General features: G+C 43.6%; 1 protein-coding gene across 3 annotated transcripts; it reads right to left on the reverse strand.

Moving 5' to 3' along the window:
* Positions 1-11050: 11050 nt before the first annotated feature.
* LOC144126195 (uncharacterized) lies at positions 11051-16256 on the reverse strand. Of its 3 annotated transcripts, none has more exons than XM_077660192.1 (5): positions 16023-16256; positions 15170-15943; positions 14759-15074; positions 14132-14215; positions 11051-11958 (listed from the first exon to the last, which is right to left on the reverse strand). In XM_077660192.1, exons 2-5 carry the CDS (start codon positions 15282-15284, stop codon positions 11472-11474), a joined length of 1002 nt encoding a protein of 333 aa, XP_077516318.1. In that variant the 5' UTR covers positions 15285-15943; positions 16023-16256; the 3' UTR covers positions 11051-11471. The 3 variants fall into 3 exon arrangements, with proteins under 3 accessions (XP_077516318.1, XP_077516319.1, XP_077516320.1); XM_077660193.1 differs by having other exon boundaries at positions 15170-15545; positions 15632-16256; XM_077660194.1 differs by having other exon boundaries at positions 11051-11955; positions 15170-16256.
* Between the last annotated feature and the right edge of the window lie 289 nt (positions 16257-16545).

The following is a 16545-nucleotide window of genomic DNA, read 5'->3' on the forward strand; positions in this document are numbered from 1 at the left end:
CATTTGGATGATGCGTAGATGTGAAAGCAAGAAATCACGGGCAGTTTAGCTTGAGGTTAACTACGAATTACCGTGATCTAGCACCACTAGCCCCTGTTTTGCATGGTTTATCTTGACTTTCTATGCCTGAACTTGCTCACTTTGGTTGACATATCATATCCCATAAGTTTGCGTGATATTGCATCATTTAAGACTTGTGCTGTGGTAGAATTGGTTATTCTCTACATTCAAAGATCCCTGGGAGTACTGATTCCACTCCTGGTGCAGAGTTGCAACAGTTAAGTGACGCGCCACTGCCCTGCGATGGCAGGTGTTGCCATCGGTGGGGCTTGTGCGACCCATGCTGTTCCTGAGGAATCTCTCGCGACTAAGCATTAATTGAACTGCCACGGTGGGCAGTTCGCTCACAATCCGGGGGGAAGCTTGTGATGACCTCACATCGTCACGGGACCAAGGTGGCCCACGTGCTATATGCAGGCTTCGGACAGGCAGACAACCAACCGCTTTTCGGCGGAGTGGAAGTGCTAAGGCACTAAAATGGCAACCACAGGATTGTTCATTCCAGACTCAAGGACTTAGTGATTACCATTGCTCAGCCCAAATGCTGCATTTTAGGGACACATTTGATTCTGAAGTGGCCTGATTAATGTTTTAATTTAAGCGACAGCATAAGAGCCTGACTGCAGCGGAAGTCGGCATCACACTGGGGACAGACACTAAAGAAATAAATAACTTCATAGCTGGGGGAGCGGGATCCAATCCCGCGGCGGCGCTAAAAAATCGGTTACACTGGCCGCTGCTTCAGACCACTATGCCATCACCACAGCTTTCTTTAAGCATGATATTTATTATATTGAAAATATATTATATTTACATTAACTAAATTATGTACAAACCGTTTAGGAAATACGACAAAACACATCGCAAAAAGACAGAGCAGCAGAGCACTAGATGCGAGGTAAGGCTGGCCACACCACCAAGAGGGAGTGCCACTCCGGTTTAAAGTGGGTCTGTTCATACATTTCCCTTAAATGGCCGCCGCGGTGGCTGAGTGGTTATGGTGCTCGGCTGCTGGCCCAAAAGACGCGGGTTCGATCCCGGCCGCGGCGGTCGAATTTCGATGGAGGCAAAATTCTAGAGGCCCGTGTACTGTGCAATGTCAGTGCACGTTAAAGAACCCAAGGTGGTCGAAATTTCCGGAGCCCTTCACTGCGGCGTCTCTCATAGCCTGAGTCGCTTGGAACGTTAAACCCCCAAAAACCAAAACTAAACTTCCCTCAAATGAACAATCAGTTGGTAGAAATCTTGACATCCTGCCTGAATGAACTTCCAAGCTCTCAAGCTGTGCTTGCGATGTCGTCGTCTTCGTCACGTACCAGCGTTCATGCGTGTTAAACTGAGTCTCTCACGCTGTAGTTTGAAAGCGTGGTCTTTTTGTGACGTCACGGCAACGCCTGCGGTGCCTACGTCTCCCAAGTTATTTCTGCTCCTCGCCGAGGGCTGCAACGACAGGGAACCACCACCAGGGTCCATCAACTACATAAGCGTCATCGGACCAGCGTCTACCTCACTTGGCAGCGACAGGGGCAGCGGGACAAAGCCTGACCGACCGCACGCTTTTTCTTGTCACCCACAGGTCTGTGGTTATTGCTCCTTTTTACGTTTATAGTATTATAGTACCTTTTGCTGCTGTCGCTGCCAAGCTGACGTTGCCTGTGAAATATGCCTATTGATGTCGAGAAGCTACGTGAAGAACTCCGAATAGAATTCCGAAAGGAAATTGCTTCGTTGCGTAGCTCAATCGAGAGGGATGTTCGGAAAGAGTGCCGCGAATTATCCAACAGTGTTGAATTTTGCTCCAAAAAATTTGATGACATAGCTGCTGAGTTTACAGCGCTTAATAAGGAAGAAAACAAGGTACTCAGAGCTGAAAATGCTACACTGTCATCCGAGCGTGATGGACTCAAGAAGCTTGTAGAAGACTTTGAACAGCGATGCACTGTTCTAGAGCAGTTTTCCAGAAATAAAAACATTGAAATTAAGGGTGTTCCCGAAACTGAGCAGGAGAACCTTCAAGACACATTACAGAGGGTTGGTGAAGTGATCAATGAGTCCATAGTGCTCGATGACATTGATGCTTGTCACCGTGTTCCTACCAAGAATACCACAATCCCGAACAACATTGTGCAGTTTCGCAACCGCTTGAAGTGGGACACCGTTCTAACAAAGGCGAAAAAAACTAATATGACTACAAGCGACCTTGGCCACCCCGGACAAACTTCCATTTACATAAATGAGCACTTGTGTCCTGCCCTGAAAAAGCTGCTAGGAATGGCAATTTCGCGTAAAAAGGAGAAAAGCTGGAAATTCGTCTGGACACGTCATGGCCACGTTCTAGCTAGAAGGAACGAAAGTTCGGATGTGGTCAGGATCGCTTGCCTAAAAGACTTAGACAAGATAAACTAGGCGTCCCCTCCCATGCATTCTTTTTGTTACTAATGTGGTATCCGGCTTCTTTACACATAATGATGCTTCATCTTTGTACGCAAAAAACAAAAAAGCCTCAACTTTTTTTCATCTGAACGCACAGTCACTCTGTAACAAAGAGGATGAAGTTGTTGCCCTTTTGGATGCTTTTACCTTTGATTTTGATGTTATTATGATAACCGAAACGTGGTATAAAAAAGATACGGTGCCACTGAAACTGCCGCAGTACGATATTTATCTCCAATCTCGCCTGAATAAAAAGGGCGGAGGCGTGTTGATAGCTACTAAGAAATGTTTCCAATGCTGCCTTATTCCAGAATTCTCAAAAACGAACGAAAATTATGAGATAATTTCTTTGAAATCTGGCAGTAATGTATTTTCTGCTGTATATTGTCCCCCAGCTGGGAACATCTCAGTCCTTTTTTCCTTTTTAGATCTAATGTTATCTTGGGTAACCGAAAATGACTTAAAGCTAATACTAAGTGGTGACCGTAATATTGACTTTTCGTCCTCATCTCCTGAGTCACAAGAAGCAAACAGGTTGTTCGAATGTTACGCCCTTACCAACTTCATAAATGCTTCATAAATGAAGAAACGCGACCATTAACACAGACATCCATTGATGTTTTCTGTAGCAATGTGTCAAAGGAATTTATCAAGTCTGGAGTGGTACTAGCGCAAGTTAGTGATCACCTGCCAATTTTTCTTTTTGTCGAGTTGCCAACGGCATTTCGAAAGAGTAAGCCTTCCTATATGACATACCAGTGCATAAAAAATCAAACTATCGAAAATTTCAGTAATGAAATACGAAAAGTCGACTGGAATCACGTCTACAAAATTACTGACCCTAGCAAAGCATATGACGCATTTATAAACACACTAAAGTTTTTGTACAATAAATGTTTCCCTTATAAAACAACTAAGAGGCCTAGTAAAGCACTCAAGCCCTGGATAAATCGTCGTTGCTTAAATATGATTCAAAAGAAAAATAATCTTTTTAAACGGTTTCTTCAAACTAGGTCTTCCGACGACTTAGCCAAATTTAAATCATATCGCAACAATGTAACTTCATTTCTTCGAGAAACCAAGAAGGAATACATGGAAAAATTATTTTCTGGTAATGTACAAAATCGAAGCGACCTCATGTGGAAAGAAATAAATAAAGTTCTAAACCGTACAGAACAGGAACCCGTCGAGCTAGAAATCTTAGTCCAAAATCAGAAACTTTCGGGAAAAGAACTAGCAGATACTTTTAATAATTACTTCGTGTCTTTAGTTAACAGTGTACATAATCCTGATTCCCTGAGCTATCTCAAATCTAGAAATCACAGTAGTGCATTTTTATCACCAACGGACCGCAGTGAAATTGAAAGCTGTTTTCTTGCTCTCCGAACGAGTAGTACAAGGGACGTAAATGATCTAAAAATTCAACCTATTAAACATACCATTGATCTAATTAGTCCTGTTTTAGAGCATATATTTAATCTATGCTTTCTGCAGGGAGTTTTCCCACAAGCCATGCAAGTTGCTAGGGTGACAGTAGTTTTTAAAGGTGGCGAGAAAAATAACTTGCCGAACTATCGTCCCATATCAATCCTCTCCATTTTTTCAAAATGCCTAGAGAAACTGCTGTACAAAAGGATCATTAGCTTTTGTATCAAACATAACTTATTGACACCTCATCAACATGGGTTTAGAAGTGGCCACTCCACAGATACAGTGCTTTTAACTCAAAAGGAAATAATCCTGCAATCTTTCGAACAGCACCAATTAACTCTGGGTGTATTTGTAGATTACTCAAAGGCATTTGATTCCATTAATCATCAGACAATGCTCGCTAAACTTGAGTTCTATGGCTTCCACGGCATTTTTCATAACATATTGAACTCTTATTTATCTGCGCGAGTACAACAAGTAGTAATTAACAATAAATTATCCGACCCGAAATCAGTTTTAGCAGGCGTCCCGCAAGGAAGCATATTGGGGCCTCTACTTTTTATTATCTACATTAATGACATCGTTCTCATTGACCCACGCCCAACATTTATAATATATGCTGATGATACCAGTTTATTTTTCAACTCTAGCAATATACAAAATTTGACTGAACAAGCAAACACGTGTTTACATCTTTTAAATCATTGGTCGATCGTCAACTCACTATCTATAAACATAAATAAAACAAAAGTCGTGCTTTTTAGGCCAAGAAATAAAATAGTGTGCGATAGCGACATTTCACTTCGGATTGGGCCTGTGCCTTTAGAAGCTGTCTCCGTCGTAAAAAGCCTTGGAGTATATTTTGAGAAGCATTTATCGTGGTCAACACATGTCTATAAAACAGCGGACAAGCTGTCAAAAATAACTGGTGTGTTAAGTAAACTACGCTATTTTCTGCCACAAAAAGTGAAACTAATTCTTTATAATTCCATGTTTGCTTCCGTTTTAAACTACTGTTTCACGGTATGGGGAACTACCACACTCTCAAACTTAAACAGGTTACATGTAATCCAAAAACGAGCCATAAGAAGCATTGCAAGCATCCCCCGCGACGTTACAACAAAACCCCTTTTTAATGCCTTCCACATAACTCCAATACACGAGCTATATAATGTCAACTTAATAAAACAATATAGGAGAAGTAATACCTATCGTAATTTTCTTGAAACTTTGTCTCAACTAACACCTAGAGAACACACTTATGCCATAAGAAACCGCGATAAATGGTTCATTCCCCAAATACGAACTAACTATGGACGTCAAATGCTCAGCTACCTCTTACCATTATTGCTAAATGCTTTGTGTTAGTCTTACAAACCAGTATTTTTGCATCTTATTTCTTTTCCTGTTTTTGTCTATTTTTATCTCTCTTTTTATTTTTTCCGAGTCAGTTGTGTCTCGCTTATTTTTTCTCAAACGCAATTGTTTTGTTAGTTGCTGCCAATATATGTAATCAAACAAACCTTGAAACCTTGTACAGGGGCGCAGGCGCGCAATCAAGCTCCAGTGAGAGCTTTTTGTCTGCGCCCCTAACATCTGGATGATGTAAATAAAGATTTGATTGATTGATTTATTGATTCATCATCTTCCATCTGTGCGCGTGGAAGGGTCATCAGGCGAGCATGCAGCAAAACGCATGAAATGGCGGGAGATCAGGAGCAGTGAAATTCGGATTAAGACCCAGTGCAATGTCGTCGGGTAATGGTAATTAAGTGACCTACAAACTTTTCTTGTGAGTCTATTCTGTACTTGGCACTTATTGCAATTGTCATGGTAAAAGCGATTGCATTGTTTTCTAAACATCCTTGGTGTACATTAGTTTTTGTACATAGACACAACAATGCGCTGACTCATTTGAGCCGTGCATATAGATAACAATGAAATATAAGTGCAGGGCACACGCATGCATGCAGCGCGTGCCAGAAGTAAAATTGATAATGGTAAACTTGGATTTTGGGAAAGGAAATGGCGCAGTATCTGCTTCATATGTCGGTAGACACTTGAACCAGAAGTAAAGGCAGAGCGATATTTTGGGGTCTCAACTCGTAACTGTATTGGTTTTGCCTCGTATAGCTCAATTAAACAACACGCACATGCACAACAATATAAGCGTGTAGGCTCTCGTCCAATAGTGCCTTGAGGGCTTGTCTTATATGTTTATTACTCAGTAATATCGCCAGAAGTTGCTGACTACAAAAAAATAGCTCGTTTTAAAATGACTGTTAGTGAGGGTGAGGGAAGGGCCAGCAAATTTTTGAAAGCGAAAATGAGGGTAAGGGAGGGCTGGATAACTTTTCAAAATGAGGGCGAGGGTGAGGGAGGGCCATGGATTCAAAACTTAGGGTGAGGGAGGAAAAGTAAAAATGAGGGCATTTGCCCACCTCTGGTCAGTAGTGCACTGAAGGACGAATAAGCTAGCTCATATATTCACCACAAACAACTGTTGGGTGAGCTAGCAAAAACAGGTAAGGTGCCCATGTGCTGACATCTTCAATAAAAACCATCTGTAGTCATATGCAATATATTTTCCTTGGTTTGTCATTTCATTGCAGTGGAGTCTCTGATGCGAATTTCAAGATGACACAAATTGGCAAAATTCACTTGCCAAAGAGCATTGTGCACAATGGGCAGAATTTTGGAAGTTCTGGGCATTCCCTGCGCCATTACAGATGATACGAATGTATCATAACGAGGTTGCGGGCGTGAGCCGCAACTTCGCCCATGCGCTGCCCGCACATCGTCAGCATCGCAATTGCCAGTCGTACGGTACGCACTGCAAGAGGTGAGTGGCAGCACGTGGCAGACACGTGGCTGATGCCGCGATCACCAATCGCGCTGTACGCTCCACGATTTAGCAGTTGTCGACGCCGAGAGTCGGCAGTGGCTCGGCCTGTACATCGCTGACATTGTGATCACCAGTCGCGCAGTACGTACCGCGAACAGTGAGTGGTGGCGCGGCTATAGATGCGGTCAGCCGTAAACAGATCTGCGTGAATGCATTTCCCCATGGTTCTGCATACAGAGTGTTAGTTTTGGATGATATGAATTTCGAATCATGTGACCCTGTGAGATCACCTAGGTTCTACTATTCATAATGTTTTGGGACCATCAGCCATGAATAGGGGCTGGCACTTAAAGCATTTGCTTGTACACAGATAAAGGTGGCAGCCTGAGGTTTGGCTTCCTCTTTCGTCGGTTTTAACCGAAATATACTGCCATAGTGCACAGATTTTTCGGCAAAATTTCTCGCTTTTCCTCTGCAGAGAAAATGGCCTGCATGAAGGAAACTTAGGACACAAGTGAGCCCTACACCAAAGAGTGCAAGCAGATGACACCAAGCAACTGCTGCATTGCACTGAAGAAAGTAAGCTGCTTGCCTTCTAACACGTGCAGTTGCCACAAGACTAAAGCATTGGACCTCTTCGATTTTCTACGCTCGGGCAGCCCGCTGGCTGCCAGCAAGTTAGCCCCTGACAGGAAAACGCGTCATGGTCACGTGAGCTGGCAGCCACCGGAAACCGTAAGGAAAGTTTCGAGCAGCCGGATCGCGCGTCGGCGTCGTCTGCTGCGTCGTCTGCTGATCACTTTCATCATGTCGAGCGAAGAGGTAGCTGCACTTGCTGCGCTCACCGATTCTGTTGACCGGAGTGAGACCGTTGACTGCAGCGAAGATGACGACGGTGACGAGTGCGTCGTGCTTGTCTTGGCGGCTCATGTAGAGAGGCAGGACCGCCACAGGGTCCCACTCTATGTGGAGCGAGTCGTTCCCACATATTTAGAATTTGAATTCCGGAAGCTCTTTCGTATTTCGCGAAGCTTGTGCGCAGATATCACTGGCGAATTTGAGGCATCGGCCTTCTACCCGGAAGGATGTCGAGGACGGCGCCAGGTGTCTGCTCACAAGACAATGCTAATCGCCCTGACCTACATCGGAACTCAAACAACGATGTACCAGATCGCCGACAAATTTGATGTCAGTGAGTCGACGGTACACGCGGCAATAAGCCGCATCTTGGATTTCTTGTTTTCGATAAGCAAGAGGGAGATATGCTGGCCGGACCCCGACGAGCGACAGCGCAGCAAGGCAGCTTTCTGCCAGATCGGCCGTCGCGGACGAGTGCTGCCGGACGTCATCGGGGCCATCGACGGATGCCATGTCCGCATTGCTCGACCCTCGGAGTCGGAGGAAAGCTATTATAATAGAAAAAAGTTTCATTCGATCATACTCCAGGGGGTCTGCAATGCTGACATGGTCTTCATTGACGTCTTCGTCGGCTTCCCCGGCAGCGCGCACGACTCCAGGGTTCTCCGCGAGAGCTTCCTTTTCAAAGACGGAGAGTCTAAATGCGAAGGTGAGTTAAAGAACTTCTTATTGTTACATCACTAATGCGTGTTTAATACATGCATTATGCGCGGAAGAGAGTTCAGAAAACTGAAAGCGGCGCGCGCATATATGCAAGAGATCGATCAATCGTCTCGATCGTTCCCGCTTGCTAAATTAATTTAACCAAGCTGAACTGTGAGCAACAGCTATAGATATATTGATGCTCGGAATTACGTGTTTGCAGATATCTACATATGCTACGGTCGTTCATATACGCCGGAGGTTCTCGTTAATTTTTATTTCTTACGTAAATATAATATATGTGAATTAATTCGCGCAGGAGGATACCTTTTGGGCGACGCTGCTTATCCGTTGCTGCCGTGGCTGCTGCCGCCGTACCGCCAGTCCACGACCAACTGGCAGCCTTGGATGACGGCATTTAACAATGCGCACAGTCGGCAGCGCGTTGTTGTGGAGGGCAGCTTCGGCCTGCTGAAGGCGCGGTTTCAGCGGCTCCTTTACATCGACGTCGCAAGGATAAGCCAGGCGGTGCACATTGTGCTGGCAGCTTGCGTGCTGCACAACAAGGCAAGAAGGCGCGGCGACGCGATAGAAATGCTGGAAGAGGTGGACAGCGGAACCAACGTGTCGCCAACCGAGCCTGCCGACGACGACGAAGAGTGTGCTGTCTCGGCAGGAACTTTGCGCGACAGCGTGGCTCAGAGACTGTAATCGTGAAGTATATATGCCTCCTGTGTATGCCTTCCTTCATTTGTTTTTTCATTGCTTGAGTTTATATTATAATGCATGCATTGTGAGCTTCCATCACTCTTTTACATTTAAAGATAAAATTAAGGCTGAAAGCATAGAAATTGAATTATTTGCTTTCAGCAAAAATATATGTTAGCGTTATGTATATATATGTTGCCTGTTGGGACTATAAATGAAGCAACGCAATTGGCACTGTGATGATTGACTTGCAGCCTTTCAATCTTTTCTTTAAATGTAATGGAGTGGTCTTCCTAGATTTTTTTGCCAATAAGAGTATTAGATTTTTGTCCTTTTCATTTCTGTACTTTTGTATTTGCATGCCATTTCTGTTTTTTTTTTACATTGAAATATTTTTAATATACACTGCAGATAGATGATGTGGTGAAGAATGGCGTATTGTTAATTGCAACTGCGCTTTAATTAAATGGCTGTGACTGTTCTTTCTTACTTTATATCAAAAGATATGGTTTTACCTCATCACAGTAATATCCCAGGTGTTGATTTGCTAATGGGAATTGCTTTTTCTGTGGTTTTATTTGTCCCAGAAGGAACAGTTTTTTTTTAGTGTATATATGGTCCTAATAGGGCATCAGCTGATTTTGTGCTGGGCTCATCTTCTGGTCCGTACTGCGAACTTCTGGCTGAAGTGGGATTTGCTAGCTCCTGCTCAGAACTTTTTGTTGTTGAATTGGCAGCCTTTTCTGTCGTTGATGTTCCTGAACCGTGCACTAACAAAATTTTTTAGCTGAATCTCATGATTTTTCATGCAATAAATTGCATAAATAGTACTTAATTTGAAAAAAAACTTTGCTTATTTATTAACCATACTCCACTAACACCTGTGGCCTGCCCTTAATTAGGGAGTATATCATGAGCCCATGGTAAATGAATGTGAGCTGTATAAGTTTCTGATATATGTTGTGTGTATTGCAACGCTTTGTTGTTGGTGGACCTATGTTTGAAGCTCTGTGTTCTCACTGTAGGCAAATCTAGCTGTGTGGTCCTGCAGGATGACACATTTTAGTGTAGGTTAATTTCTTCTGTTCTCTTCAGTTCTTGGAGTATGCTACTGCCTGCCACCTGCTTAATGTAGCAAGAGATGTTGGTACACAAAATGATGTTCATGTGTGATGCTTGTGAAATAAATTTTCGTGCTTAAATCATGCAGAGTAGCCTTTCAGTTTTGTCTCCATATATGCTTGCATTCTTCCCCCTGGACAGTAAATGACAAGAGGCAGTGTGTAAGCTAAACTGCTGGAATATGAGTCCGGTGTGCGACAGAGAAATTTTAGACAGTTATGCTCTGCAAGTAATCAGAATGTATATTCAACTAAACACCGAGATCTTATTACATATGGTTGCAGAAGATGAAGCATTAGGATTATTTAAAGTACACACATATTGAAATTCAATATAATTGAGGATAAAAGACTAATTTACAAGTGTGCGTATACACGTGCACTTGCAGCCAATTAGTGGAAATATATGGAACCATACAGGTTGAAGCATGCATACAAAAGCATATAATGAAAGTTATAAAAAATGTCTACTGCTTACTAGACGGAATAAAAGAAAAACTGTGCATTAGTTAGGAGGCTTGGAGAATGATGGGAGGAAGAGGTTCATCGCTCAATTGCTCCAACCACCCCATTAAGTGCTGCACTCCCCTAGTGAGCAGCAATCTTTCTTCAATGGCCATCCACTGCTTTGTGTGTTAGCTTCGGGCACCATAAGATGGCTGACAACATGTTCAAATGTGCATTGTGTCCTCTGAACAGTAAATGACAACAATAATGAGAGCTAAACTGCTGGAAGGTTGGTGTGTGCTAGAGAAATTTAGACAAGTATGCTCTGGAAATTTTGTTGCCATCCAATTTATTATCAGTACACACAGAAACAAGTGATCAGAATGTCATTGCATGAAACACGCATGCAGATCTTATTAGAGGGTTGTAAAATTTATTAAAAGTATGTACACAATATGAAGTGCAACCACGAACGAGATGAATATACGTGTGTCTAAGTGTACACACGCACACACACATACTACCTCAATGAAAAGAAAGGCGAACAACCCGGCGCCAACACGCCCCACTGTTGGAATTTCTTTTCATTGCGCTTTTACCTGGGTGGTACGAAAAAGACGTTAGAGTTGTCCTAGAATGTATCATGAACAAGTCTAATGTGTTTTTGCTATCACCGAAGTAAAACCGCGGTGAAAAGAAATTGAAACAGCGGAGCGTGTTTGCGCTGGGTTCGCGTTTCTTTCCATCGAGGTAGTGCATAGCAACTTAGCGGAAATATACGAAACTGAACACAAACATATAACAGCAATTATCAATGAAAATTAAATATAAAAAGCGCTGACTAGACAAAAAACGAAACATTAAAACTAAGCATTATAGTAAGGAGGGCTTGGAGAGCGGACTGGAGAACGGATTGGGGAATGAATTGGGGAATGAGTTGGGGAATGAGCTGGGGCATGTATCGGAGAACAGAGTGAGACAAGCTCGCGCCGTTCAAGTGCTGCAGCCACCCGCTCAAGAGCTGCAGTCCTCCTCTCTTCAGCAGCAACCTTCCTCCCTTCAAGAGCCATGCGCTCCCTGTGCCGCTGCTGTCTGTTAGCTTCGGCCACCTCAAGATGGGCGACGGCACTCTCGAGCACTGCACGAGAGGTGTCTGTCCTGGGCCTCTTCCTGGCTGGGCCTGGTTGCTGTTGCAGGGGGCTAGGCTGCGCGGATGGGCTTGGGGGCTGCGAGTCGCCAGCAGCAGTGCTGCCCCTGCTCGTGCTTGGTTGCGAGCTGCCGGGAATTGGGCTCGCTGTGGCAGTTACCCTGCTGGGGCCAGGCTGGGGGCTGGCTGCAGGTTCAGCCTGGCTGCTGGTGGCAAAACAATGCGACATCATTATGCACTCCTTGCACTAAAGAACAGAGACTTTGTAGTGCATATGTGTTATCCCTACACAAAGGGCACTGTCATGCATTTTGTAGTCATTTAATTTCGTACATAATTCTGCTGGCAGCAAAAGTCAGCTGAGAAACTTTGGTTTGGAGCCTCTTTCACACCATTTACGAAACAGGAATTAAAATTCTATCAAAGGCTTTTAAATTTCAGTTTAGCCAAATAAATTATTTAGCAGTGCAGATTGTTTTGTCATTTTGTTCAAAAAGGTCTACCCTATGAAATTATTCTGTCAAATTTATTGTTGTGCTCTAAAGAGCCATTAAAAAAATATAGGAGGAACTTTGTAATGCGCACACCACAGTTACATTTACAAATAAGCTAGAGCACAAAATTTTTCAAGAAGTGCAAAGTAATTTCAACAGCTCAATGTCATTTCAAACGTATCAAGGTCCATTTTCAAAGAATTAGAGCATTTTATTCCCAGTAATTCTCGATTGCCGTCAGGGATGGCACAATATCGCTCAAAACATGAAGCCTTATTATATATGTGGTGCCATAATGTTCGTAATGTATTGGGCCACTATTTCACATGTTGGCCACATTAATCAAGAAAAACCACTCATTTGTAGACAAAGTAAAATTTTTCAATGCATGTGACCTTCCATGTGCCCTTAAACCAGCTGTTTATTGCCTGCCATATCATTCTGTGCGAGGTTCAGTGGCTTCCCTACACACACCCTTGTTTCTCTGAAGGCCCTTCCTTAATTTGTAGTGAATTTTTTTCATACCTAACTGGTGGATGTAACTGCTAGGAATGTGGCTGAGAATGTGCCATATATTTGTGGCAGTCCAGTTATTTTATTACTAGGAAACACACAGATATATAAGTTTTTAATTGTGTCTTCAAGTGGCATGTAGGACTAGAAAGGCCCATGACGGCAACACTCATGACAAAGAGTGCCAACAATTGCTTCCCTTTAGACAAGGATACAAGTCATATATTAAGAGACAAAGGTAAGGAACAAGGACTGCATGAAATGTGTCCAGAAACGGCGCAGTAGCTCGGAATACTAATAAACCTTACAAGAAGAAATATCGCTGTCAGTCGCCTATCAAAGACTTGTTAAACTCTGCAAAACACGCATCTTTGCTCTGAACTTTACAGATCGAGTCAGTAATTAAACACACACACCAAGAAGTCATGTGCATGCTCAACACTACGCACACGTGGAAGGTGTACATCAGAGCTTTGATATCAGCCGTGATGATTTCTTGATTGCTTTATAATTATTGAGTGAATAGTCGGACAATGCGAAGAGCCTGTGCTTGTACATATTTAACCAACTGTGTGTAGCAGCCATAAATTTTGCTACCTAGATGTTTCAGTGTCATGCAAATCATCACGGCTGATATTAAAGCTCTGATGTACACCTTCCACATGTGCGTAGTGTTCAGCATGCACATGACTTCTTGGTGTGTGTGTTTAATTACTGACTCGATCTGTTATGTTCAGAGCAAAGATGCGTGTTTTGCAGAGTTTAACAAGTCATTGATAGGCGACTGACAGCGATATTTCTTCTTGTAAGGTTTATTAGTATTCCGAGCTACTGCGCCGTTTCTGGACACATTTCATGCAGTCCTTGTTCCTTACTTTTGTCTCTTGATATATGACTTGTATCCTTGTCTAAAGCGAAGCAATTGTTGGCACTCTTTGACATGAGTGTTGCAGTCATGAGCCTTTCTAGTCCTACGTGCCACATCAAGACACAATTAAAAACTGAAAAATGACTACCGCTACTCCCCTAGCTTCAACATTCCCCTGATTTTATACTTGGGGAAACCCCTGGTAGTGTTTGATTTCAAATATGTTTTGCACGACATGCACTGTCTTTTTCAAAAGCAACCAAGCAACTGGATTGGTTCTTTCGGCATGTAATGGAGCACATTGCACCCTTTAAACTTTAAATCTTTAAGGAAAACATTCCTCACTATCTGAGGCCATTTGCTGTGTAGTGGTGCCATAAGGATTCCGCTATATGGCTAGGAGGCAAACCCAATTTACTAGTTCTTATTTCGGCAATGCCTGTGCTACAGTGCATGTAAATTCCCTGTTGCACTTGTCGTGTGCAGAAAAAAAAAATGACTCACTCTTGGACGCTCCGGACGAGTCCTGGCCCCAGCAGGTAGGGTGGGTTGATGCTGTGAGCTTTTTCAAAAATTTCAGCGAGCTCCCTGAGGACAAAAAAAAATTATGATCCATTTGACACATAAATATGACATCACTTAATATGTGTACAAACACATTATTTCATGCATAAAGCTTGACATATCTACTCAGCGACGCAAGACACATGTATAGCTAGCTTATAACCATGGCCGGCATGCATAATGCCCGATAGTTGCCCAGCAGCAAAGCTGTTCACATGAGCACAAAGTCCGGGTTCATGCCTCTCAGCAGCTGTATGCAATTGACAAAAATACAGTCAATTTATCTGCCCAAATGTTGCTGTGTAATCTATAAAAACCTTAAATTTACAACAGGAATTACATTATTTAGACAAAAGATGTCCAAAATTGGTACAGTTAATTATTCTGTCACAAAATCTACCTGCACCAAAAAAGTAAAAAATGCTGCAACATTCTTAATTCACAGGTTTGTGGAATGACTAAACTGCTTCAGGGGCAAAAGTCACGTATGTAGAATCAGGAAAACAAAGTTTTCCATTCAGTAGAAGTTAATTATCTCTACTGAGATCATGTTCTATGTATACTTACTCTTCAAACTCGCATGTTCTCCGGTCCGCCCCTGACTGGCTATTATGCTGTCGCACCGTTTTATATTTTCTCTCTAGATTTCTCCACTTGTTCTCAATTTGCGAATGGGTCAAATGGCAACCGAATCTGGAATTCACTAAATCTGCCAAATTTTCCCAGAGTTGTCTTTTAGTTTTTAGGCGTTTAGAAGGGTCTGATTTGAAATTTTTATATTCTTGAATCAGGAAAAGAACTTTGGCCCGAGGCCACAACTCCTCGGGCTCGATGGTATGTGGGACGGGGGCTGCCGGCGCATTCAGCCAAACCTGCACGTTGTCTGCAACCAAAGGAGAGCATATATATGTTGCGCATTAAGTACTGATCAAATATTGCATATACATACAAGCGAGAAAGGTACACGTACGTACGTACCTGCTGTCGCATAAAGGCGCTGGTTTCCGTGGACAATGGGTGCACCGGTGTCGTCGACTGCCTCAAAAATTTCTCTCTCCACACCTTCCAAGATGATTCTCAGCGGCGCGGCCATCTCCTCCGAAATGAACGTATGAAGTGAAAGCGATGGAAGGGAGGTGACGTATAAATAAGGGCCGAAGAAGATGCAAAAGATAGCATGCAGAACGAATGACTCCTGCTAGACATACGTAAACCGCCAAAGAAACAGAATAAGATACTACCCGTAAGCTTACACGCGCACGCATGCATGTCGGCACCAAAGTGATGCCGCACGGGTGCCGAGCAGAGCTGGATGCCGAAGTGCTGTCCGAAACAGAACGATATCGCTCAACCTCTGCAAGAGACGAACCAAATTTAAGATATGTTGATACCAGAAGAGAGATATCGATATCGTAGACGCCACAAACTAAGATTAGATACCACTTAAGCCAGCAGCAAAAAGCGCTACAACGCATGCACGCCGGCACATATGCTTGCATGCACATCAGAGGAGCGCGCCGACACGAGCGTACATGTGCTGCAATAAAACAAGACCGGAAACCAACCGCGTGGAGTTCACGAGATAACGGGTGCATACCGTATATGAGACGCCCGTGTCTCGATGCATCCGTTAATTATCTCGTGAACCGCGTCTCACGCGTGTGTACGGGACGCTCGGAGCGCGCATGCCGATACGATCGAGCCGAAACCCAGAGGTGCGAACGAAACAGGCGTCGTTAGCGGTCGCTGAGCCTGCAAGAGAAAAAAAAAAGCAAATATATACAATACAGCTGTACCCGCCGCGCAAACGAAAAGATATAAGCGCGCTAACGAGTTTGAGAGAGATAACGGCGCGCCCGTTTGAGACGCCACGCAGAACTGCCGAAATTTGCGATATGATATCCGAAGCGCGGCCATCGTCGTTCGAAAAACAAATCGGGAGCGTCCGCTGAACCTGCAAGACACGCAACAAAGATAAATACGGCTGATTCAAGAATAGATATATCGTAGACGCCGCAAGAAGAGAAGGTTACCAGCTGCAAGCCAGCGTACAAGAGCACTCATGCATGCATGTAGTTTAGAGAGATGCCGACGTGAACATAATAAAATAAAATACGACCGGAAACCAACCTATCTTCTCAAGTAATCAAGAGAGAAAACAACGCTTCGCGCGAGACGCCGCGCGGAGATGCCGAAATAGGAAGCGTCAGTTGAAACGAGTAAACAGGATACGGCTCGGAGATTCCACTCGAAATAAGATACGGTTAGGAAAACAGCACAGATACGAACGCGAACGCCGTTTCTGCGCCCTAGATATTAACCACCCAAGCTGTCGCGAATGCGCCTCCCTCCAT

Source organism: Amblyomma americanum, chromosome 3 (assembly GCF_052857255.1).
Source record: "Amblyomma americanum isolate KBUSLIRL-KWMA chromosome 3, ASM5285725v1, whole genome shotgun sequence".
Taxonomy (NCBI): Eukaryota; Metazoa; Arthropoda; class Arachnida; order Ixodida; family Ixodidae; genus Amblyomma; species Amblyomma americanum.